Genomic DNA, 26,163 nt, shown 5'->3' with positions numbered 1-26,163 from the left:
TTAAATAGTGGTAACTCATATTTATTACAATTATGTACAGTCATATTCTGAAATCTATACATGATCACATAAATGAACATGTTTCTTGGTGGGAAGGACAGACATGGCTGTTGGTCAGGAATGCCCCACTGCCCAGTTCTGCCGTGGGAGGGAGAAGCATGCCTCCCCACAGGGCTCACCAATCCATGGCACGGCAAGCGAGAGCGTCAATGTGGTGATGTTTCTTTTGTTTAGAAGATGGCAGGGTGGGTGGACTGGGCTGGGGACAGGGCCCAGGGGAAGCAGGCCCTAGCTTTGAGGAGGGTGGGTCCTGGCAGAATGAAGAGCTGGGCCAGGGCTCTGGCTTTTGAAAGAGAGGAAAGAAGGAGCCACAGGCCAGGCCCAGGGAAGAGTGGGAGGACAGCAGGGACCAAGGGGACTGTAGCTCCTCTTCCACTGAGGCAGCAGGAGGAAGGAGACAACATGAGCTCTGGCCATGCATGGTGTCACGTTAGTCAAGACACTCAGTGAACACACCTGGGTAAGATCTCTGTCCAGGATAGAGCTGGGCAGGGACCTGAATGCAGGGGCTCTTGCATCCTCAGCCAGGCTTGTGAACAGCGGAGCCATCTAGGCTGGGACTGAGCTGAGGAGATGGTATGGCTGGGGTTGGGGTTGGGCACTGAGGCTGGTGGACAGAAATTTGACCCCCACACACACTGCTATAGTTGGGGAGAGCCCCACCCCTCCCTGGGTTCAAGCCTACCCTCCCCAAGCCAGAGGAGAAGACAGGACCAGAGCCCATGGCCACCTGCTGGACGTTCCTGGGGTACTGGAGAAGTGGGTGGGCAGGGGCCAACCCTAGTCCCGTTCATTCTCATTGCTGGCACCCTCTGGCCGCCTCAGCTTCTCCACCTGCTCGTTGATCTGCCCATCCCCTCCGCGGCGGTCCTCCCTCTGCACCCCCAGGACGTCCTCCTCATCCACATGGCTCACATCATCGTCCTCCTCATCCTCTTCATCCTCCTTTTCCACCCTCTTCTCCTCCTCACCCTGCACCTCCATTCTCACCTGGCCCTTGACGTCTACCACCCCCTCGCCTTCCTCCTGGGGGCCCAGCAGGTGGTATGTGGCTGTGGAACCCTCTGGGCTGTGGCTCTCCTTCCCAGGAGATGAAGACGTGGACTCATTGCTGACTGGAGAGATGTCACTGCTGCTGTGGTGGTTCACGGCAGCAGGGCTGGAGGGGGAAGGTGACTTGACAGGGATCTGCCAGGAAGGGATCTTCGAGGCTGATGGGGAGGGCGGGAACTGCCTCCTGGCACAAGAAGAGAAGAGGAAAGGGAAGCCAGAAGTGGTTGGTGATGGTACCTGGATCCCATGGTGCACGGCCCCTTGTGCACCAAGGGTTGTGATGGGAGCAGCTCCCCAGGCTGGGGACTAAACAGAACCTGCCTCCCTTCTTTTCAGGAATGAGCCCATTGGAAGCCCAGTCAACCAAGGTGGACAACAGAAGTGCCCATGTTGCCCGCAGACCTCCTTGCACTTAACTGAGGCTCATGACAGCCTGGAACCTGCTCCCACATCCCCAGGATTGTCCCTGTTCCACCCCTCTGGCCAGAACAGGGGAAGGCAGGAAAAAAAGTGGGTCAATACTGGGGACTCAGTATACCTGGGATAATTTGCTTATGGCCTGGGCAAAAGGTAGAAGTGGGGAACCTTGGCTACTGGTCAGGGGGCCAGAGAAATCAGGACCAAAAGGGTGAGCTTGAACCCTGTGCTGGGAATCTCCCAGCCAATGCTTTCACCGGGAAGAGCCAGCTCTCCTTCCACTCCAGTATTCCCTTCTGGGCCCCAGGCCAGCAACCAGCCCAGTTCAGACCAAACTCTATTCCAAGAAGGACCTATGTGGTCAGGTCAGTTGGCCAGAGCGCAGAAGTGAAGCACTACACCATGCAGACAAGCCCTATTCCTGTCCAAGGCCGCCATGGTCCCACCAGCACTGGTCTCAGAGAGAACTTCCTACCTCAGACCCGCCTTGCCAGGTACATATGCACAGCCTGCATGAGTCACCAGTGACATAAACATGAACAGGAAATGCAGTTTGTCATTTTTCTTTGGCCCAGGTTCTCTTGATGGCCTGCATCTGTTGCCCTACCAACAAAGGTCCCTATCTCCCCAAACAGGAAAGCCAAGGACCAGTGCCTCTGTCTGTGGTGGGATGTGTTTATTTCCTTGGGGAGGACCAGGAAGTGGATAGCTTGGCAAGTGTAATCCTCTGGCTGGGTCATCTCACCCCACAGCTCCCACTAAACCCCAGCCCAGCCTGCCAGGGCACCATTTGGGTGGGCCGACAGCTCACCCGTTTCCTAAGACCAAGAGGCTCCCAGTTGAGTGCAATTTTAGCGTCAACACCAGTGGGGGCCTGGTTATCTCCAGGTGTGATCAGGACTGCAGTGGTAGCACTGTGCTGTCATCACAGAGACAAAGGAAAGCTGGAGGGGAGGCAGGACTGGCTCTGCTACTGCCTTCAACCCCAGAGCCCTTCACACCCAACAGCCCTCAGCAGGACCTTCTCTGGGACAAAGCTGCCTGAGAGGTTACCAAGTCCAGGAAGGGGTGGCCTGCCTCCAGAAGCCTGGTTCTGGGAAGCACCACACAGGTGAGTCCTCTGCTCACAGGTCCTGCTCTGTGATTCATGCTGTCCCCAACAAAGTCTGGGTAACCATGTTGCTGCTGTTTTTCGAGGTAGGGTTTCACTCTAGCTCTCTCAGGCTATCCTAGAACTCACTATGTAGTCTCAAGGTAGCCTCAAACTCTTGGAGATCCTCCCACCTCTCCTCCCAAGTGCTGGGATTAAAGGTGTGCGCCACCATGCCCTGCTTTGGCTAACCACTTTTTATTTTATTCATGGTGCCACATGCTATCTCCCTGAAGTGGGAGGAGCACCTTGTGAATGTGAGGCAGGAGCTCCCAAGGTCTCCAGTCTCAAGGCCTGAATTTCCCAGCCAGTGAGGAACTGCACCCCTCTGCAACCACTGGGCCAGCCCAGAAGCTCCACGTCCCGCCAAACTGAACAGGACAGAGCTCTGGCTCCTCACCTACCGATTCAAAAGAAGCCCTTTCAAGGAGTTGATTTCCGCCTTGAGCTCATTGATATTCTGGGACTCCAGGATCCAGTTGGTAGAGGTAGTGGCCTGAAAGTCAGAATTCAGAAAACATGGGTCACAGTGGTGCCTGCCACCAGTCTATGTGTGTGTGTGTGTGGGGGGGGGGTAGCCACAAGCCATTGTTTCCTGCTCAGCCACTGTAGACTCAAGGGCGCATTGATCTGTGACAATACCCTTATACAAACTCTTCTACAACTCTGTAATGACATTAAGAAATCATTACAAGTTTTTAGGTAGCACTAGAGTATTGTGTGTAGAATATAATAACAACAAACAAGTTCTTCTCTCTCCTAGAAACAGAGGGGCTTGCAGTGGTAGTGAGCTGATACTGGGCTCAGGGGGAGGAGCTGTGGACTGGTGTGAAGCATTCACTCCCAGGTTTGAAATGTCCATTAAAACCGCAACCAATAATACATGCCCTCTCCACATCACCCCAACCCCTCCCCCAAGAAATCATCACCACAGAGGCAAACGTGGAGCTCACAGCAAGCACCTGCCCATTCCAGAGCTCTGTCCTGGGGCAGGACCAGAAGACAGCCTCACCTCAACACTGCACATTCCTCAGCCCAGCTCCATGAACTGAGTCTTAAGACTTTCCCTAGAGCCAAGGAGAGTGCCCTCAGGCCATACCCCACTTTGTGTGAAGACATTCAAGGGCCACACCAGACATTCTCTGGAGATACTCAAAACTCAGTGGAGGAAGAGCCACCCTAGGCCCTGACTCAACCTTCCTAAGAAGGCCCAGATGAGACATCTTTCTGTTGCATACCAACAGTACCTTCCCCATAAACCCCAGAGAACCACACCTTACTCTAAAAATAGTAGAACCCAAACAGCCATTCACAAGCGGAGGCTGCAGGCAGCCAAGCAGCCCATGGAATAGTGTGTGGAGACCAATTCTCAAATGCAAGGGTTCTGGGGGCCTGCATCAGCCAGGCCCTCACTTCCCTGATGGGTGTGCCTGGGCTACTGATAGGAATGGGTGTTCTTGGTTATTTCCTGATAGCTGCTGTGAGTCTCAGGCAGCTGCAGGCCAGGCCAGTTCACCGGACACACCTTTGCAGACAGAAGCCCCTCCCCTGAGGCCACAGATCTCAGGAAGAGAAGACCTGGGCAGTCTGGGTGAGAGTAGGCACACACTCGACACCCTCACATACATCCCCCCAGGGTCCTCACTCCATACCTCTAGACAGAAAGGCTTGGAAGCCACTGTTCTGGCTTCTCCGAGACCTTGAATGCTACAGCAGCCCATTAACAAGGGAGCAATTTCCACTCACCGGCCCACAAAGGACTCAGGTTTCCAAAAGCACATGGTGCCAGATGCCAGGATTTAGAAATAAAATCTGACATCTGGGGCTTTTTAGCCAGTCTCTTTAAAAAAACAGTTGTAGAAAACTCACAGCCTTCAGTTTTATGTAGGTTTTTTAATTACTTAAAGCTCTTCTTTTTAATTTTTTACAGTGCTCCAGTAGGAGTTTGGAAGGCAGTATAAAAACTTACATTACAGCTAAGAAAATAGCTCCAAGTCTTTGGTTTACGGGGTAATCCAAGTCCTGACACATATGAGCTTGGCTGCCAGGCCAGAGCCCCATGACAGTAGGGAAAGCAGGAAAGGGGCTTAGGGGCAGGAGCCCTGACACAGTGAGGAGCTCTTCAAGCCACCACAGGTGCCAGTACCAGATGACCCCACCCTCCTTAGAATGCAGCCTGTGGTCCTCGTATTGAAGCTCAGGGCCTGAAAATGTTTCTCCAATTTCCAGAATGGCTGCGGTCACTGGCAGGGTGGGGGTGGGGGCCACACTGCCTTCCCTCCCTGCAGGGAGCACACACAGTGTAGCCAGTAGCACCAGCCACCAGAGCAGGAAGTGAGGCAGTGCCTGTGTGGGATGCACACTGCGAGGGGACTCTTGGGGACCTTCCTTTGCAAGAGTGACCCCAGATGCTACCAGAAGTAGAAGAATGTTCAGTTTCCTTCCTGGTTTTATAATGCAACTGTGCAGTAGGAGCTGCTGCAGGGTACAATGGAACCAATGGACCACTGTCCCACAGGTCCTAAGTCTGTGACTCAGAGATGACACTCACACATCCACAGAGCCCAGGGCTGGAGTGTTGCTGGAGCTGAGCATCATTGGTATGTGCTTAAGCCTCACAAGGAAGCAGAGATGAGGAGGACTGAGAGAAGTTATGAAACCTGCCTATGGTCAGTTAGCAAGCGGGACAGCCAGGATCTTAACACATGCAGTCAGATCCTACAACCTGCTTCTGAGGAGACCACTTCACACATGGGTAGTGAGGTATGGAAATAGCTTCACTGGAGCCTGGTTGGCCCCAGTTCCTTTAAGATCACCAAAGCCTAGGTTTACAGAGACCTGCCCACTGCAGCAAGGGAAGCCCTACGCCTTGGACTGGATACTTGTAAACTGACCACAGCACACGGTCCCTCTATTGCCTAGGCTTCTCCTCGGCTAGGCTGTGACCTACAACTTAACCTGCAAGCCCATGGCTTCCATCAGGGATCAACCAGTAGAGGGGGGCTTTTTCTCCCTCCCATGGGGAGATGGTACAAGACAGGATTACCACAGGTCCTCAATGGCCAAATGCCAACAAAGCAATGGTAGTCCTGGCCCACAAGGCAGGTCAGACAGGAAGACAGCATACAGGTCATGGAGTACAAGGGATTAGGGCTATATGGGATTGACCTGGGCCTGGGGACCCTAGGGCAGAGACAAGTACCTTGGTGGCAGCCAGCTCATGGGCCAGCTCCTGGACCTTCTGTTGCTGTTGTCTCAGCAGCTCTTGGACAGAGGCCAGCGTCGTCTGTACCTGAGTCACTGGGAAGAGAGCATCATGTCTGGTAAGTGCCCAAGATTCCCTCCTCAGCCCACATACCTGTGAGCTGCCCGCCTCCCTGCTACATTTAATTTATCTGTAGCCCCCACCCCCGCCCCAGTAATTTATCTGCACCCTGGGTAAGCCATCGCACTTTGTGTAACCTCTAGTGTTTCTACTTCATCTTGCTATTGTATGCTTGTCTGTGGTCAACAGTATATCCGTCCAAAACCTCTCCCCTCTAATTATGCCTGGCTGTGATGTGCCTGGCTTGCTGGCTCCCGCCACGCTCCCATCATGCCTACATCACTCATCTCTCAGCCCCTCACCATGTCCTTGGGAGTTCCAGGATGGCTCCAATCCCTGGAAGACTAAGGCTCGGGTCTCTACCATGTCCAGGAGTGTTACAACTGCAAACCCCGTCTCTGGCATTCTTTCCTGTTCTGATCTGCCTTACCCTTGGGATGCCTGCCAGGCTCCTCTCTGTCATGGGACCCACCCTGAAACCTGTACCCACCATGATCCTGCCTCCTAGAAGTAATGGCCCACAGGAAAGGTGCCCAGAAGATTCCAATGGGCTTCACAGAGACACCCCTGAAAAACAGGGACTCTTGCCTTGGACAGGTGGCTCTCTTTCCTAACTTTGGGTTTAGCTTCAGAGTCTCCACCTAGTAAACAAGTTTATAAAGGAGAAAAGCTGCCTCTGGTGCGACAGGTCCCAGCTAATCTGGGCCATCACTGGGGCAGTGGGTAATGAACGCCAGCCCTGTGGAGTCGATAACAGAGGAGGTGGCCAGGGTCCCGAGAGCCACAGTAATTACAGACTCTCTTGACCCTGTGTTGGATTCTTCGAGGGAAGGGGGGAAATCACTGAAAACCCCCCTGAAAACCTCATAGAAGCAGAAATTAAAAATGAACTTTACAGCCCTTAGAAAGGCTGTCATTTTATTCCCCTTATTAATATTCTGAGGTTGGGAGCCTTTCCGTAAAAACATAATTAATTGAGGCCGCGCCGACAGTAAACAAGCAATTTCAAATTAAACCGAAATGACGGCGGCTTCATTTGCAAATGTGAACAGATTCTCAGAGCAGATAAATGAAGTCACCACATAAAGTGGAGACGGAGGGAGAGGGAGGGGCCGCGAAGGGGCTGCGCAGAGACGGCTTTGAGGGGTGACTTGATGGAGTCATTAATCTTTACCTGTCTGGGCCACGCTGCCACTCAGTTCGGAGAGGCTCGTCGCCATCCTCTCCAGCTGCTTCCTGTCCTCACGGCCTCCAAGGATGAGGGGCAGGAGGTGCTTCTGCAAAAGTGGGCACAGGAGGGTGGGGCCCGCCTCGGCCTCTTAAATCCCACCAGCCAACTTCCCTTGGTCCTCCATAGGTTATGGAAGCCCCAGCATATCCCATACGCAAACAAGATGCTTAAAAAAGTTAAAAGACTGAGATCATGACCATGTAAAAACTCTACCTAAAGACACGGAGCAGAAAGTAACAGGAAGGAAAGCTGGAGACTTTTCCCACTCAGGGGAGGGAGACCTTGCTCCTTCTTTTATTTACTTTTCTGGGTGATGCCATAATCTTCCCAAGACACTTTTTATTTTTAAAGCTTCAAGATTATTTATTTATTTACTTGACAGAAAAAGAGAGAGGGAGGGAGAGAAAGACAGAGAATGGGCGCGCCAGGGCCTCCAGCCACTGCGAACAAACTCCAGACATGCGCCCCCTTATGCATCTGGCCAACGTGGGTCCTGGGAAATCGAACTGAGGTCCTTTGGCTTTGCAGACAAATGTCTTAACCGCTAAGCCATCCCTCCAGCCTGACACTTTTTTATTTTTACTTGAAAAGGTGTGTAAAATTGTGGAAGGTTATACAAGACACTGACCCCATTGGTGGCCTCCAGGGAGGAGTGCAAGGGAGTTTTCCACTATACACTTTGTGAATTCTTAACATTTTGAATCCTGTGAATAAAACAAATTGCTTCACCCATTCAGAAACAAATGATTAAAATTAAGTTAACAAAAAAATTACCTGCACCAGTTGTAGTGGTGCATGCCTTTAATCCCAGCAATTGGGAGGCAGAGGTAGGAGGGTTGCTGTGAGTTGGAGGCCAGCCTGAGACTACATAGTGAATTCTAGGTCAACCTGGGCTAGAGTAAGACCTTACTTCAAAAAGAAAAAAAAAACTTGTGAAAATAGAGGAAATTCAACAACAGATTTCCGGGACCCTTGCACTTCCATGGACAGACAAGATATGGGTTTACCCAAAGCTACTGAAAGTCACCTCGGCCTCTTCTAAACAGCCTAAGTCTTCAAAAAAGGCTTTCTTCACAGAGTCCCAACAGCCCAATTCCCCTGGAACTAAAGCACAGGACAAAGGACAAACTATCCCAGGGGACACACAAGCCGAGGCTGATGGCTGCCACCAAACAAGGGTACCCAGAGCCAGCCTCCCAGGCATTTGGTAAGGCAGAGGCAGCAGGTGCCATGAGAGAAATGGTGCTCTGAAACCCACCAGCTTGGGACCTGGAGACAAAGCCCCCAACAGAGGAGAATGAGGTACAGGCCTGGCAGGTGCTCTCCAGGGAGAACCTAGGTTCTGAGTCTATGGGGCCCTAGGCAGACAAAAAGACAGAAATGTCTCCATTAAGGGTTCTGTACTGGGGAAGGAAAAGCAGGTCTCTCACAAGGGGTTTGTGGGAGAACTCATTTCAAGAGCGACTCTTAAGTGAAGATCGTCATTTAGCATATGCACAGAAGCCTTTTCTATTTTGCAAAGTGCTTTTCAGCCACAGTGTGAGTTATTACCCACGACCGAGCCGAAACTCATCAAATGTAGCCTGACGTTTCCTAAGTACGAAAGTCAAGACATTCTCATCTGTGTAACCAGCTACAAATGCCATTTCTGAGGTCAGAACAGGAGAGGGAGGGGCACACACTGCTCAGGCTAAGCTGTACCAACAAGACGACAGCCTCTTACTGCTTTTCTTTTTAATTTAAAGAAAACTATTAACAGATGTTCTGGACGTTCCTGTGTCACTATTGTGACTGACACTTTAATGTTTCCTTTCTTTTTTAAAGGGGGATGGGCAACCAGAGCACCATGGAAACAGGTGAGGACAGCTCTATGCTACATCTGAGTCCACACCTTCTATTCCTCTCGGGTCCCAGGCTGGTGCCAGCAACATGACAACCAGGTACCACGCGTAGGGCCAGCAATCCAGTCTGCAAGAGGCCATCCCCTTATGGAAGGCATAAGCTGAGAAAAGGAAGGCCCAGGATATTTTGCTTCTGGTTTTGTTTTGTTTTTGTTTTTGTTTTGTTTTGTTGGGGTTTTTTTTGCACAGAAGTTTCTTACTCCAGCAATATATATCAAACTAAAAAAAAATTATATTCTTCTGTAACAGTAACTTTTGTATTAAGTAAAAAACTAAGAATCCCAGAGTGTAAGGTCTAAACACATTATATGCTGAAAGTTACCAACAGTAAACCTGGGAAGTCATTAAAGTCTTTAAAAAGTTACCAAATATAGGCTAGGATGGATTAGCAGGAGGCCTCAGAAGATAAAATGACTTGTCTCCAAGGTAAGCAGGTATGGATCTTGGGACGATATTGGCCATGCTTCTTTAGAAGGCCCATTTCTTGGAATCAAAGTTAGGCCCTTCCACTGCTGTTCAGGGAGTAAATGCTTGCTGGGCACCCCCTTTCCTGCTGGGAATGCGAACTCTGCTCTTGCGGGCTAGCTGACTCATGAGGCCCAGGGAAAATCCCACATTATACAGATGCTACCATGATCCACAGAAAATAAGAAGTGGGTTCTCTCAGCTGGCTTAAGTAACAGGGTGGAATAAGGGCATCTATGGTGCTTCCCTATGCCAAGGAGCTGCCTCCTCTGATTGTCATGGCAACCTCCCAAGGAGGGGGTGTAACTTGATACTCCTGCCTACTCTGGAGTTACACCTGATAAACTGTGACACGCTGAAAATGCATCCACTACACGTAACCTAGTGTGCACAACGCCATCTACCCTACCTTCAGTGTGCTCAGAATACTCACCCTAGCAGTGTGGCAAACCATTAGTGCCCACCTTCACTGAATACTATACTAAAAGTGAAAACCAGTAGTTGTATGGGCACACTTCTATGCCACTGTAAAGTCGAACCATCTGTTTTAACCCCATTGTGCAGACAAAACTGTACTCAGGGGCAGAGTCAGGTTCAACATAGACATCTAGGCTCCAGAGCCTGAGCTCCTATCCCTCACAAATTTACACACTGAGTGCCTCGCACTGTTGTTTTGTTTTATTTTGTAATGGGGGAGAGGGAGAAGGAAGACAGAAGGAGGGATAGAGAAAGGGGAGAAAAGGGAGACACATGCACCTAGACAAGTGACTTTTGTTTTTCAGTGCTAGGATTGAACTCAGGACCTTGTGCTTACTAGGCAAGTGTTCTCCTACTGAGCCAGATCCTCAGCCCCCAGGCACTGTTCTAAGTACCTGCTTAACTGTAAGGTTAAGGTCACACTACAAGTAGAACGCCAACATGGGAAAGGTCGGGGAGGAATGTCCTGTCCCCTGCCACATTCCTCATCTTCACCACAGCCACTGTGCTCCAGGACTAAGTATCTGCTGGGGGAGGGGGACAGTGTCTCCAAATGAGAAAACCATGGCCCAAGAGAAGGGCTGAATGTAAGAGTGGCAGGGCACAGTGCCTGAAGCCCCTGGAAGGCAACTTACCTTGTAGAGCTGGTGAAAGCCAAATGCAACTCCTGCCATGATGACGGCCAAGGCGCCGTAATCTCTCCATCGGGGCCCTCCAGGGCCTGAGGTGGAAAGAGAAGAAAATTAGGAGGAGCCCCAGCGTCCTTCCCCAGGGAGGAAGAGCATGCTTCAGTGGACAGGCAAGCAGGACCCCAGTTGCATAAAGACAATACGTGGCCATCAGGGTGTCAGCTCAGCTCAGTCCGCTCTCCTTTGTGAGTTCTCCTCACCTGGGATGGAGTGACAGCTACTTACAGTCAGCGATTTGACTGCACTATGTGGGGAGAGCTATCCAGCTGTGGGCTAAGCCCCCAGCACAGGGAGTCAGGGGGCAGAGGTGATGTGAGCATATCCCAGACAGGGATAAAACAGAGGCCACTAGGCCAAGGTAGGACTGTGAACCTGCACTCCTGCTCTGTTTGCACGTCAAGCAGGTCAGAGAACACGTAAGTCTACTACGACTAGGCGGCCATTCAGAGAGGAGACAGAAGCCAAGGCCTGTGGTCCTTTGGGCCAAAAAGGAGCAGGGCCAGGAAAGAAACAGATCAGGAACCTGAATACTAGTTTGCAAGCAGTGGGGATTCAGTGAAGGAATTGGAAAAGGGTGGGCCACGATCAGACCACTATTTTAGAAGAATACTGAATTAGCTCTGAGGCAAGCCAGAAGTAGAGGGATCTCCTCTTACAAGAGCCACAGAGGCTAAGGAAGTCTTAGAGAGGAGTGATTGCTGTTGTTGTGGAACAGAAAATGAGCACCTTTATTTCACATAAAACCAGGCTCCTGGACCAGGTGTGGTGGCGCACACCTTTAATCCCAGCACTCAGGAGGCAGAGGATCACCCTGAGTTCGAGGCCACCCTGAGACTACAGAGTGAATTCCAGGTCAGCCTGGACTAGAGTGAGACCCTATCCCGAAAAAAAAAAAAAAAAAAAAAAAAAAAAGCAGGCTCCTGGCTTGGTTTTCTTGAGACTAGCACATGGAGCACCACCCTCCAAACCTTTATCTGCTACTTTTCTTCCTGAAGTTTCATTACCTGTGGTCAACCATGGTCTGAAAATATAAAATGGAAAGTACTAAAAAGATTTACGTTGCCATCCTGCTCTGTCCATTGACTATATCCACTCTGTAATATATTAGCCACCTGGTAAGATGTTTAGTAGCCATCTTAGTTACCAGATAGGCCATTTTGGTATCACAGTGCTTATAACCAAGTGACTTTTTTCCCCCCAAGGTAGGGTCTTGCTTTAGCCCAGGCTGACTTAGTATTATTCTCAGGCTGGCCTCGAACTCAGATGAATGATCCTCCTACCTATGCCTCCTGAATGCTGGAATTAAAGGCATGTACCACCACTCCTTTTTTTCATAATTATTATTATTAACAAAAACATATTTTGTGACTCTTATTTTACTTAACAATAGCCCCAAATTTGAATCTGCCAAAAAAGTGTCAAGTGCTCTTTTAAGTGAAAAATTAAAAAGATCGTTTTCATATGGAATGAAAAATGTTACATGTTGAACTTGATAAGATCATAGGTACTATATATGTTTTTTTCTTTGACATAGGGTTTCATTCTAGCCCAGGCTGACCTTGAATTCACTATGTAGTTTCAGAGTGGCCTCGAACTCATAGTGATCACTCTGGCTCAGGCTGACCTGGAAATCACACGAGTCTCGGGGTGGTCTTGAACTCACAGAGATCCTTCTACCTCTGCCTCCCGAGCACTGGGATTAAAGGCATGTGCCACCACGCCCAGCTAATATTTTTTTAATGTATTTTATTTACTTATTTGAGAGAGAGAGAGAGAGATAGAGGTAGAGAGAGAGAGAGAGAGAGAGAGAGAGGGAGGGAGGGTGGCACAGAAAAAGAGAGAGAATGGGCACACTAGGGCCTCCAGCCACTGCAAATGACTCCAGATACGTGTGCCCCTGTGCATCTGGCTAACATGGGTCCCAGGAAATTGAACCTGGGTCCTTTGGCTTTGTAGGCAAATGCCTTAACCACTAAACCAGCCCTCCAGCCCCATACAATAAAATATTTTAAGGGGTCAAATTCACATGCTTTTTGCTTTTTATTATATCATATTGTGATAATTGTGCTACTGTATTATTGTTACCTTACTATGCCTGATTTATAAATTAAACTTCACAGCTATGTATGTATAGGAAAACATTATATAAGGACAGTTCTGTACTATCCACAGTTTCAGGCATCCATCCACTAAGGGTCTTGAGATGTTGCCCCCTGTGAGTAAGGGGGGCCAGAATACCAAAGTCCTTACAGTTCCAAATGAAATTCTGGTAGTATAAGAGAAGGGTTCCCTACCTCACTCTCCCATGTAAGGCTCACAAGGGGCTTTAAGGTCCATAATCTGGTCCCTTTCCCTGCTTCTGGAGTGGCAATCCTAGGCCACCCAGCAAGCAGTCTGCCTCCTCCCAGGGACTCTGCCATGAGGAGGGATTCAGACCACAATTTTCATCACGTTTGACAACAAGGACCACATAGCATCTGTGGCAGCACACAAGGTGCCACACAGTGGAAAGTTGTCCAGAAGGCACTCCACAGGGATTGCTACAAGAGGGAAGCTGCCCTCTTCTAGACACAAGTATAGAAGAAAAGGGAGGGATGGCAAGAGCATTCTGGAATTTTCCAGAAGAGCACCACAATTCACTGAGCCAAGTGACAGCTTCGTGCTTTACAGAGCCCAACCATTTTTGCCTTCCTTTCTCACTTGTGCCTGTGGGCTCTCTAAGGTACCTGCTACTGCCTAGTGGTAGAACCTGGGCACACATGGAGGACAGGCTGTGAGCACAAGGCCCAGCCAGAGGGACCCAAAGTCATAATGACCTCCAAGTGGGTAAAGGGGATGCTCCCTCCTCTCTGGGCTATTGAACGGGGCTTTTAAGAGGCTGAGGAAATATTCAGTAGTCTCTTCTTTACTACCACAGTACCCTGTGCTCATGGACTCCACATGAGATTCTCCAATATGGCCCATCTCCATCTTGGTCACAAAACAGTGGTTAACATATGGCCTCTCTAAGCCTTCAACTCCTGATTCTATGTTACATATTTTGAGAAGGCAACAGACTTGTAAAGTTTAAGCCTCAAATAGCAGAAGTCAGTCTCCTGCAAAAAGCCATGTTCTACCACCAACAGCTTCATGTTTACCTGTCCAAGGCATGTTTACACAAATACAAAGCAACATAAACACGACTTTTTCCCCCCTATTTCCTCCTATTTCTCCATCTTCTTTTTTACAGCTGATTAGTGTTCTGTATAACGCACTGAGCTCATTTCTGGTTCCTAACTCCATCTCACACTGTGCATGCATACCAGATCTCACACAGGACATCTGCAAGTCTCAGACTTCCTAAGGGACTGGGTCAGGTGTATGCATTTGTGACTTCGAGAGACACTGCCAAACTAGCCACATGCTTGGTGCCTGCCTGTCTCCCCACAGCCGCCCTCACATAATGTGTTTATCAAGCGCACATTCTGCCAGTGTGACAGTGGGAAATGTTTCGTTCAGCCTCAGACTCGTACTGAGCTTGTTTTGAGTGAGGACTAAGCACTCTTTAGCACTTCCTTTCAGGATACTGTGTGCTTTCCACTTCTCTGCAGATCTCATTTCCTTATCACTTTCTTTTTACTTGTTAGTCTTTATTTTTATGACCAAATGAATTTCATCAGCGTCCTTCACAGGATCCTGTGAAGGGTTATGTACAGAATTATGTGCTAGCTACACCACTGAAGAAAATGTCTTTCTCGCCGGGCGTGGTGGTGCATGCCTTTAATCCCAGCACTCGGGAGGCAGCGGTAGGAGGATCGCCGAGAGTTCGAGGCCACCCTGAGACTACATAGTGAATTCCAGGTCAGCCTGAGCCAGAGTGAGACCCTACCTCGAAAAAACAAAAAAACAAAAAAGAAAAAGAAAAAGAAAAAAATAAAAAGTCTTTTTCTACTTTAGCATTCCTTATCACTTTTAAGTAAAATTTTTAAAATATTTTATTTATATTTATTTATTTATTTGAGGGTGGAGGAAATGGGCACGCCAGGGCCTCTAGTCACTGCAAACGAACTCCAGACGCATGTGCCCCTTGTGCATCTGGCTTATGTGGGCCCTGGAGAATTGAACCTGGGTCCTTTGGCTTTGCAGGAAAAAGCCTTAATGGCTAAGCCATCCCTCCAGCCCTAAGAAAAATTTTTTAATGTAGAAGGGACACTAGTCCTTTTTGACAAGAACTATAGAATACCTTATTTATTTTTCTTTGGGTTCTGCTTATGGTCTTTGGTGGCATGCTGGCATTTTCTATGTGTGTTTATATATATTTATCAATCTGTTCTTTTGAGTATTCTGGGGGGGGGTTATGATTAACAAGGATGCCTCCATTCCTCCCTAGACTGTGGCTCCCAGTGAGGTACTCGTGACAATGAAGCCATCCCTACAAAGGAAGAGGAGTGCAATGCCTTGTGTGCTCTGAATCACCTCCAGCTCTTAAAAATTTTTGTTGTTGTTTTTCGAGGTAGGGTTTTCACTCTAGCCGAGGCTGACCTGGAATTCATTATGTAGTCTCAGGGTGGCCTCAAACTCATGGTGATCCTCCTACCTTAGCCACTGAGTGCTGGGATTAAAGGTATGTGCCACCACACCCCATCAGTTCTAGTTCTATAAAACCCCTCAGTAGGTGAACCTCTCACCTTGACCCTGGACCTCTAAGTCCTGCTCAGACCTCTCTATTACCCACTCTCCCTTTAGACCCTTCCCACCGGATAAAAATTCCAATATCTACTGAGATGTAGGAAAGTTGTGAAGACTGATAGTGACCTTGCCACACTTGAGAGGATCTTATTCCAGAGGGACATCTGCCCACAGAGCCCAAATCCTCAGAGGACACAATCACATGGTGCTACATTCAGCAGACCATATTCATATTCACCACTGATTCCCAAATGTCCACCAAAGAGCTACATGAAAGCAGCCATACTAAGCTGAAAACCTGATCAGACCTCAGTTTTGCTGGCTCTCTGGCTTCCCTACAGACATAGCTGCCACATCTTAATGGGCACAGCTTCTTCCTATGGCACTGAGCTGCCAAAACCTGGCACACTCTACAGCTCAGATCCTTCACAGCTGCCCACCTTGCCAGAGCTCTGCCCTCCCCAGGCCTGAGAAACACCTGTGGTTCCCTGCCAGCTCACCCTTCGACCCACACTGCTGCTCCATTCCTGCCAGGCTCACGTTAAGAACATTTTATTGCCCCCTGGTTTTCATTATTAATGAAAAGGGACCAGAATGATCTTTCCTAAAGTTCAGAGAGTCTATAAAGACAAGAAGCTGAAATGCCATTTTACTCATTTTGGAGATGTGTGATACAATTCTGTCTTGTGGCAAAATGAAGAGAGAGAAAAACTCAGATGGAAATGACTCCTATACATTTCATGGCTTCCAAGGATAAAAGACCAGAGCTGTAGCTAACCACTCTAGTTGTCCTAAACTGGCTCCAGTCCCCACCACCTGAACTCCTGCCCCTGCTTTTCTGAGTCCAGTGGACTCTCCTGTAACTATGCCCCCAAGTATCCCAGGACAGAACACAGGGCTAGCCATTCCATGGCTCCAGCTGGGAGGAAAGAAAGCTGTTGAGCCATGGTCATGCCTGTAATCCCAGCACTCTTGAGGCTGTGGGAGGAGGAAACAAGTTTAAAGACAACCTGGGCTACATGAAAAGAGAGACAGTGAGAGCAAGAGGGCAAGAGAGCATTCCTCCTTCACTCAGCATCCAGCTGCTGGACTTCTTGATCTGCTTGTTGACAGCTTGATCAGCCAACACCACATCCCCAGTGTCTTTGTGAAGGACATGGGACAGCCAATTCTGGCAGCACTGATTGCCCTACACAACTGTGTATTTCTGGGACTGCCATGTCATAGGCTGCAACAAGGTCAAAACTTAACACATTCTATAAACTGCAGAGTGCTCTGTGAATAAGCCAGAGCATCCACAGGCTCCATGGAGGTCTCCTGTTCAGAATCTCATGTGAAGGGGCAACAGATGTGTGACAGAGGCATGGCAGGCAGGGAGCTGCATCCCCATGATTCCTTAACTATTCACTGCACACCAGCAAACCTAGTACTGCCCAGTTTCTCCATGAACTAAAAAATTCTTTGGGTACATGAGAACAGTCCTAATCAGATAGCAGTACATGTGGGTGGAACCATGTATACCACACAGCCATGCTAAACTAGAAAGCACTAAGTTACATACTTACCATGATCACACCATCAGTGACAGTCCTGGAGGCTGGCACACAAGCACCTTGCTGAGACAATGCATTCTGTTGACGGTCCCTGGGAGGCTAGCAGCCCAAACACAGGAGTAGGAAGTGACAAACAGGTGTGCTCTTCTCACTCACCAAGACTATGGCCAAGCTCTACAGCAGTGGGCCTAGCTTCTTAAAACAGCCCATTAGTGTGGTTCATAAGCCACCCTGAAAATTGAGTGATAAGACAGGCCACTCACAGAGGTTCCTGTACTACAGTCAGTCACAAATCAGTGCTGGCTATAGCCTGAGCTGCTGGCTCTGGTGCATGGAGAGCAGCTGAGCTGAGGCAGGGAGGGCACACAGAGCACATGGCTGGGGATGGCAAGAGTGGGCAGGAAGAGAAGTGAACATGAAGGGCAGCTAGAAGAACACTGCTCTGCACACAAGCACTTGCATAGCCTAGACAGCAAAGGTGCGACAGTCACCCAACAGCAGTTACATGGGGGGGGGGGACAGAGACAGCAACAGATGAGCATGAGAGCTGAGGCTCACCAGGCTGAGAAGTGTCGTGAGTCCAAAGCCACCCTAATATACAGAGTGAAGCCGGGCGTGGTGGTGCACGCCTTTAATCCCAGCACTCGGGAGGCAGAGGTAGGAGAATTGCTGTGAGTTCAAGGCCACCCTGAGACTACAGAGTTAATTCCAGGTCAGCCTGGGCCAGAGTGAGACCCTACCTCGAAAAACAAAAAAAAAAAAAAAAAAGAAAGAAAACAGTGAGACCTCGCTCAAAAAAAAAAAAAAAAAAGTAAAAAAGAACATTAACCCTCACCTTGTACTATATATAAAAATTAACTCAAAATAGAGGAAACAAAGAGCTTTAAAAACTGCGAAGAGTTTATGTAAAAACAGAAAATGCAGAAGGGAATTTCTGCAGTCTTGGAGAAGACAAAGACGGCATACGCAGCACAGACCACTGAAGAAGCACCTCAGTGCGTGAAGTGCCCGCCTTGCAGACAGGGACATCTGGGCTCCAGCCTGGCACCACCAGGTGTGGCACTATAATCTCAGCACTGGGGAGGTGGAGACAGGCAGAGCTCTAGAGGAGCTTGCTGGCTAGCTAGTCCAGCTTCACTGTTAAGTTCCAGGCCAATGATAAAGTGCCTCAAAGGAAAGGGGAGGGGGCCAGGCGTGGTGGCATACACCTTTAATCCCAGCATTTGGGAGGTGGAGGGAGGAGGATCCATGAGTTCCAGGCCACTCTGAGACTATATAGTAAATTCCAGATTAGCCTGAACTAGAGTGAGACCCTATCTCAAAAAACCAAAGGGGGGGGGGGGGCTGGGGAGATGCTTAGTGGTTAAGGAGCTTGACTATAAAACCAAAAAAACCCAGGTTCAATTCCCCCATACCCACATGAAGCCAGATGCACAAGGTGGCACATGTGTCTGGAGTTTGTTTGCAATGGCTAGAGGCCCTGGCATGCCCATTCTCTCTATCTGCCTCTCTCTCTCAAATATATATATATGAAGAGATGGACAGGGCTGGAGAAATGGCTCAGCAGTTAAGATACATTTCCTGTACAAGCATGAGGGCCTGAGAGAGCCTGAGACTGCCAGAGTCCAAATTTCCAAAACCTACCAAACAGGTGTGGCCATGTGCACAACCCAGTCTTGCAGAGGAAAGAAACAGAGACCTGAGAATGACCAGAGCTCGCAAGAAGGGGGAGGGGAGAAACAAGATGGGAGAGTGTTGGAACAGATCACCCAATAATGCTCTGGGGAGACCACCATAGATGATTACTTAGAGGGGTACAAGGGCACATACCCACATACAACAACAACAACAACAAAGAGTGGTAAAGCTGGATAGAGACGGCTCAGCAATCATTTAAATGTGCTTACTGTGCAAGCAATGAGAGCCCGAGACCTCTTGAATGCCAATCTACAGAACCCACGTAAATAGTGGGGTGAGGCCATGCATGTCTGTAACCCTAGTCCTATGGGGAATGGAGACTAAAGAACTGCTGGGGCTAGTGAATGAAAAGCAGCCAATTAGTAAGATACTCCATTGCAAGGACAAACAAGTGGGTGAGTGAGGAAGGGGACACCTGATGTCCTTTCAGCTGCTGGAAGTGGCATGGGATACTGCATCAACACATACATGTGCACACACCACACACACACTCACACGAACAAGAGATTGGAGAACATTCCTAAGGATGACACCAAAGTTTATCCTCTGGCCTCCACATGCATACACATTTTCACCCCCTACATAACATATACCCATACCACATACACATGCAAAAAAATGAAAAATCTAGGCATGGTAGCACAAGCCTTTAGTCCCAGCAGTCCAGAAGCAGAGGCAGGAGGATTTGAGAGTACATAGTGAATTCTAGGTCAACCTGGGCTAGAGTGAAAACCTACCTTGAAAAATAAAAACAATTAAAGATGAAGAAAAAGCATGAATTATAATAAAGGCAAACCATTGAGAAAATGGTTACCAAAATTTACCTTTCATTTTCAGAAAACAGCATTATGAAAATGAAAAGTTGAGCTGGAGAGATGGCTTAGTAGTTAAGGCACTTGCCTGCAAAGCCAAAGGACCCAGGTCCAATTCCCCAGTACCCACATAAGCCAGATGCACAAGGTGGTGCATGTATCTAGAGTTTGTTTGCAGTGGCTGGAGAATGTGGCATACCTATTCTCTCTTTCTCTTCCCCACCCCTTCTCTCTCTCAATAAAAATATTAAAAAAAAAAAAAAAAAGAAGAAGAATGAAAGAAAATGAGAGCCAGGCACAGTGGCACACACCTTTAGTCCCAGCACTCAGGAGGCAGAGGTAGGAGGATCTCCATGAGTTTGAGGCCACCCTGAGACTCCATAGTGAATTCCAGGTCAGCCTGGGCTAGAGTGAGACCCTACCTCAAAATAAAATAAAATCAAAAGAAAAAAGAAAATGAAAAGGTAAGTCATGGGGCTGGAGCTTAGCGGTTAAGGTGTTTTCCTGCAAAGCCAAAGGACCTAGGTTCGATTCCTCAGGACCCACGTTAGCCAGATGCACAAGGGGGCATGCAAGTCTGGAGTTCATTTGCAGTGGCTGGAGGCCCTGGTGCACCCATTCTCTCACTCTCTCCCCCTCTTTCTCTGTCAAACACACACACACACACACACACACACACACACACACACACACACACATATTTTTGGTTTTTTGAGGTAAGGTCTCACTACAGCCCAGGCTGATCTGGAATTCACTATTGAGTCTCAGGGTGGCCTCGAACTCACGGCAATTCTCCTACCTCTGCATCCCAAGTGATGAGATTAAAAGTGCGTGCCACCACACCTGGCAGAATAAAATATTCTTTTTAAAAAAAGGTAAGTCGTAAGCTAAGAGAAAATAACTGTCAAGCATAAAGGACTTATAACTAAAATACAGAAGGAGCTCTGACAACTCAGTAACAAAACAAGGGGGGGTTTTAAAGTGGAAGAATTATAAAAGTTTTCACAAATGATATATGAAGGGCTGAGGAAATAGCTTAGTGATAAGGTCACTGCTTAAGTCTAAGTCTGAGTTTAATCCTCAGACCCCACATAAAAAGCCAGATGCTATGGTGGGCTTCTGGAATCTCAGCACTGTGATGATGAGATGGGAGTCAAGATAGAATTTCCCAGAAACACTCCATGAGTGCAACAACAAGAACAGCTGGGCAGTGGTGGCTCACGCCTTTAATCCCAGCACTTGGGAGGCAGTGGTAGGAGGATCGCCCTGAGTTCAAAGCCACCCTGAAACTACATAGTGAATTCCAGGTCAGCCTGAGCTACAGTGGGGCCCTACCTCGGGGGGAGAAGGGGGGACAACAGCTGAGTGAGACGGAGAGAAACCCCGCTTCAAATGTGGTGGAATGGTGAGGACAGACCTACAAGTTGAACTCTAACCTCCACAAGTACACTGTGGTATGCACACCTGCAGTCCAAAAACTCGTACACACACAAAATACATTTTAATAAAGATAGATAAACAGGACTCGAGAGATGGCTCAGTAGTAGAAGGTACTGGCTTACAAAGCCTGATGGCCCAGGTTCAATTCCTCAGTACCTAGGTAAAGCCAGGTGCACAAAACAGTACATATATCTGGAATTCATGTTTGCAATGTGGGAGACCCTGGTGCCCATATTCTCTCAAATAAATAAATAAATAAATAAATAATATGTTTAAAGATATACAAACAACCAAGAGAATGAAAATAATGCTTGCATCATTAGTCACTGGGGAAATGCCATTTAAAAATGAAACCTTGGTATGGTGGCTCACACCTGCAATTCCAGCATTTGGGAGGTTGAAGTAGGATTGTGGTAAGTTCAAGGCCAGCCTGGGCTACAGTAAGATTTTACTGCAAAAGCAAAACAAAACATATGGCTAATCAAAACCCATCAAAGCAGAAACACAGAGGCCACAGAGAACTCAACACTAAATCAGACTGCTAATAGGCCTGCTGTGGCTCAGGGAACAATGTGGAAGAGAGGGCAACAAGACTGTAACAGCCACAGAATTGACAGGACTATCCTGAGGCACAGTGCCCCCACAGAGAATGACTGAGGCCTTCATGACTCTTTAGTGAATACCAATAACCCCAACTGAGGGGGCCCCTCAAGGAAAGGGGAGCTGGGGGCAAGGAGATACAGAGTTTAACCTTTTATAAAATAAAAATGAGGGGTCTGGGGAGGGAGCTTAGTGGATAAACCCCTTTCCATACAAGAATGAGAACAGCTCAGACCCTCCACATGGTGCCAGGTGGGGGGGTTCCACCTATAATCCCAGCACACAAGAGGTGGAGGGGGGTGGACAGGAAATGTCTAGTGCAAGCTGTCTAGCTAAGGTTCAAATGAGAGACCCTGCCTGAGTAAATGAAGAGCAGAAAAATGAAGGAAGACATCTGAAGTCAAGCTCTGGACTCCACAAGCACAATGTAAATGTGCACCACACATGCACACAATCAAAATAAAGCAATGTTCTGTGACATACCCATCAGAATGACTACATTCACAAAGTGAATACCAGATTTTGGCAAGGATTTAGAGCAAATGAAAATTGGGCTGGGGCAATGGCTCAGTGATTAAAGATGATGTGTCTGCCAGCCTGGATCCAATTCTCCACAAAAAGCCAAACTTTAAAGGGACGTATGTGTCTAACTTTTGTTTGCAGTAGCAAGGAACACTGACCGATACATACATGCGAAAATAAGTAAGTAAAATATTTTTTACAGAGTGTAAACTCAAAATTGTTGATGGGAATGCAAACTGGTGTAACAGTTTTGGGAAACAATTTGAAAGCCTCTTATAAAGTTAAATACATACCTAACACGTAACTAAACAGACTACCCATAGGTATTTACCCAAAAGAATGAAAGATGTGCACAAACAGTTGTACATCAATCTCACAGCAGTTCAGCATAACAGCCACCAGCTGGAAATAACCTCAGTGACTGCCAACAAGTCCATGGATATGCAAACTGACCTAAACATGGTGAAAAAGAGGTCAGGAAATGGCCACCTGGCCAGCTCCATCTCAGTGTAGTTTTCTTTATTTTTGGTTTTTCGAGTAGGGTCCTGCTCTAGCCCAAGCTGACCTAAGAATTAAGTACATAGTCTCAGGATGGTCTCAAAGTCATATTCTCCTACCTCAGCTTCCCAAGTGATAGGGTTAAAAGAGTGTGCCACCACGCCCAGCTCTCAGTGTACTTTGATACAGCATGAGCTAAACATGATTCTTATACTTCCTTTTTATTTATTTGAGAGAAAGTGGTAGATAAAGGGAGAGAATGGCCAGGGCTCTAGTCCTGCAAACAAACTCCAGATGCACGCGCCACCTTGTGCATCTGGCTTATGTAGGTACTGGGGAATCAAACCTGGGTCCTCAGGCTTCACAAGCAAGTGCCTTAACCACTAAGCCATCTCTCTAGCCCAATTCTTACACTTTTAAGGAGAAGGTGTGGCTCAGTGAACACCTGCCTAGCATGTGCAAGGGTTTGATCCTTAGAGGGCTGAGAGACCACTCGCTGATGAAGCACTTGCCATGCAAGCATGATGACCCAAGTTCAGAACTCAGCACTCACATAAAAAGCCAGGTGTGGCCAGGTGTGGTGGCGTACACCTTTAATCCCAGCACTTGGGAGGCAGAGGTAGGAGGATTGCCGTGAGTTCGAAGCCACCCTGAGACTACATAGTGAATTCCAGGTCAGCCTGGGCTAACATGAGACCCTACCTCAAAAAATAAAATAAAATAAAAATAAATAAATAAATAAATAAATAAATAAATAAATAAATAAAAAGCCAGCTGTGGCCTGGAGAAATGGCTTAGCAGTTAAGGTACTTGCCTGCGAAGCCTAAGGACCCAGGTTTGATTCTCTAAGTCCCACATAAGCCAGATGCCCAAGGTGGCACATGCATCTGGAGTTCACTTACAGTGGCTAGAAGTCCTGGCACACCCCTTCTCTCCCTCTCTTCCCTTCCCTTCCCTCCCCTCTACCCCTCCCCCCCAACTCTAATAAAAAAAAAAAAAAAACCTTTAAAAGAAAGCCAGATGTTGTGGCAGGCATATGTAATCCCACCCACATCAATGGATGAAAAGAGAGCTGGAGACAGGAGAATTCTCAGGAGGCTCAGGGGCCAGTTAGCCTGGTAAAAGCAGCATTAAACAACATGTAACCCAGCCCCGAACGAGGCAGAAGGCCTTCAACACCTGACCATTGTCCTCTGACCTCCACATGCATGCTGTGCATATGAACACACACATACACACCACATACTAACAGTAAATAATTATTCTTTTACAGGATTGTGATGGAAAGAAAGAGGAAAGAGGAGGAGGAAAGAAGAATAGGAAGAGCTAGACAGAAAAGAAGATGACAGAGACATACAGGGCTCACAATACTACAAGTGTTCACTATCTGGCACTTTAAAGAAGAAGCCTGCCAACACCTAGAATGTAATTCAGCAACAGGGGAATAAAATATCTGTGTATCTCAGCATGGATCACTCCAAAAATCTTACAGTAAAATAGTAACCCAAAGCAACAAGCTTTGCAATTCCACTGAAATGAATGTGCTAAAGGCAGAAGCACAGTAACAAAACATAGGCTGGGTATGCATAGGAGCAGGGATAGGTGAGATGCCAGGCACAAAGAAACTTCCGGACAATGGAAACTTTCTATATTGTGATATGATGATGGCTACATGAATTAAATGAGTTATAACTTATTTGTATAACTTACTAATAGGAACTAGGGAGATGGCTCAGTGGATAAAGCACTTGCCCCACAAGTATGATGACCTAAATTTGGATCCCCAGCACCACTGTAAATGCCTTGCAGCTATGGTGGCCTGCCTATAATCCCAATACTCTGCAGGTAAAGATGGGGTCCCAGAGCAAGATGGCTAGCTAGACTAGCTGAATTAGCAATCTCCAGGTTCAAGTAAGAAGCCCTGCCTCAGTAACTAAGGTGAAGAGTGATTGAGGATGACACATGATGTATCTGGCTTCCACATACATGCACACACACATGAACACACATACACACATGCATATGCAAAAGATAAATCTTACTGCATGTTCTTAACAAATTGTTGCTGGGCGTGGTGGCGCACGCCTTTAATCCCAGCACTCGGGAGGCAGAGGTAGGAGGATCACCATGAGTTTGAGGCCACCCTGAGAATACAGAGTAAATTCCAGGTCAGCTTGATCTAGAGTAAGAACCTATCTCAAAAAAATAATCAAAAAAAAATTATTTGTTAGCCGGGCGTGGTGGCGCATGCCTTTAATCCCAGCACTCAGGAGGCAGAGGTAGGAGGATCGCCGAGAGTTCGAGGCTACCCTGAGACTACATAGTGAATTCCAGGTCAGCCTGAGCCAGAGTGAGACCCTACCTCGAAAAAAAAAAAATTATTTGTTTGTGTGTGTATGGGGATGCCAGGGCCGCTTGCCACTGCAAACAAACACCAGATGCTTAAACCACTTTTTACATTTGGTTTACATGAGTGGCTTAGGAACTTTAAAAAAAGAAAAAAAGCAGGCACTATTTGGTGCCATTATTTTGGTGACATTATTCATGTCACCCAAATCAGGAGGTGGGGCTAAGGGTAGTAGAATACTTGCCTAGCATGCCCAAGGCCTTGAGCTCAACTCCCAGTATCAAACAGAAACCAAGAGACCATCTAAGTGCCCATCAACCAGTGAACCAGCAGACAAAAGAAGGAACATATACAATTAATTAAATGCTAATCAGCAGTAAGAATGAATGAAGTCCTGACACATACCATCATGTGGATGAACTCAAAACTATGACATAAGGGGCTGGAGAGATGGCTTAGTGGCTAAGGCACTTGCCTGCAAAGCCAAAGGACCCAGTTTGATTCCCCAGGACCACGTAACCTCAGATGCACAAGGTGGCACATGCATCTGGGGGTTTATTTACAGTGGCTGGAGGCCCTGGTGTGCCCATTCAATATCTATCTGTCTCTGTCTCTGTCTCTCTCTCTTTCCCTCTTTCTCTCAAATAAACAAATAAATATTTTTTTAAAAAAACTATGACAATAAGAAGAAGCCAAGCATAAGAATCATCTACTCTGAAAAGTCTGGAAAAAGTAAATTTACAGTGATAGAAAGTACATTAGTGGTGGACATAAGAATTGATAGTAAATGGGGGACTAGAGAGATGGCTTAGTGGTTAAGTGTACTGCCTGTACAAGCATGAGGGCCTGAGACTGCCCAAGTTCAAATCTCCAGATCACACAGGCAGCTGGGCATGGCCATGAGTACCACGGAGGAGCAGAGATCTAGCCAGGAGCAGGAGCATGAGCAATGGAGCAGATACCATGTCCCATTCTTGTCCCTGCAAGTGAGCAGCACTCCCTCTCAACCACCATTGTGAACGTATGTGCATACAAAGTGCACACATACACACACACTAAAACAGAAAAACAGTGAATGGGCTCAAGGGCTCAAAGTGTCCTAAAGCTGATTCACTCAATTAAATTGCTAAAAATCATTGAATTGTACACTTAAAATGGATGAGTTTCATGATACACTTTAACCAGGCTAACCTGGGACTTGTTTCTTAACACAGGCTGTCCTCAAACTCACTATCCTCCAAGGGTTGGGATTAAAGG

General features: G+C 47.7%; 1 protein-coding gene across 1 annotated transcript in view; it reads right to left on the bottom strand.

Moving 5' to 3' along the window:
* Nucleotides 1-26,163, bottom strand: part of Pex14 (peroxisomal biogenesis factor 14) — a 191,345-nt gene continuing 165,182 nt past the window's right edge. Inside the window, exons 5-9 of the mRNA XM_045150854.1 lie at nt 10,715-10,800; nt 7,180-7,282; nt 5,883-5,980; nt 3,085-3,176; nt 1-1,297 (exon numbers count right to left, since the gene is read on the bottom strand). Coding sequence (XP_045006789.1) covers nt 841-1,297; nt 3,085-3,176; nt 5,883-5,980; nt 7,180-7,282; nt 10,715-10,800 — 836 coding nt within the window. The 3' untranslated portion in view covers nt 1-840. The remainder of the gene's footprint in view (nt 1,298-3,084; nt 3,177-5,882; nt 5,981-7,179; nt 7,283-10,714; nt 10,801-26,163) is intronic.

The sequence above is a fragment of the Jaculus jaculus genome, chromosome 5 (assembly GCF_020740685.1).
Source record: "Jaculus jaculus isolate mJacJac1 chromosome 5, mJacJac1.mat.Y.cur, whole genome shotgun sequence".
NCBI classification, from domain to species: Eukaryota; Metazoa; Chordata; class Mammalia; order Rodentia; family Dipodidae; genus Jaculus; species Jaculus jaculus.
Note: the sequence above shows the minus strand (reverse complement) of the source record. Positions and strands in the feature narration are given on the sequence as shown.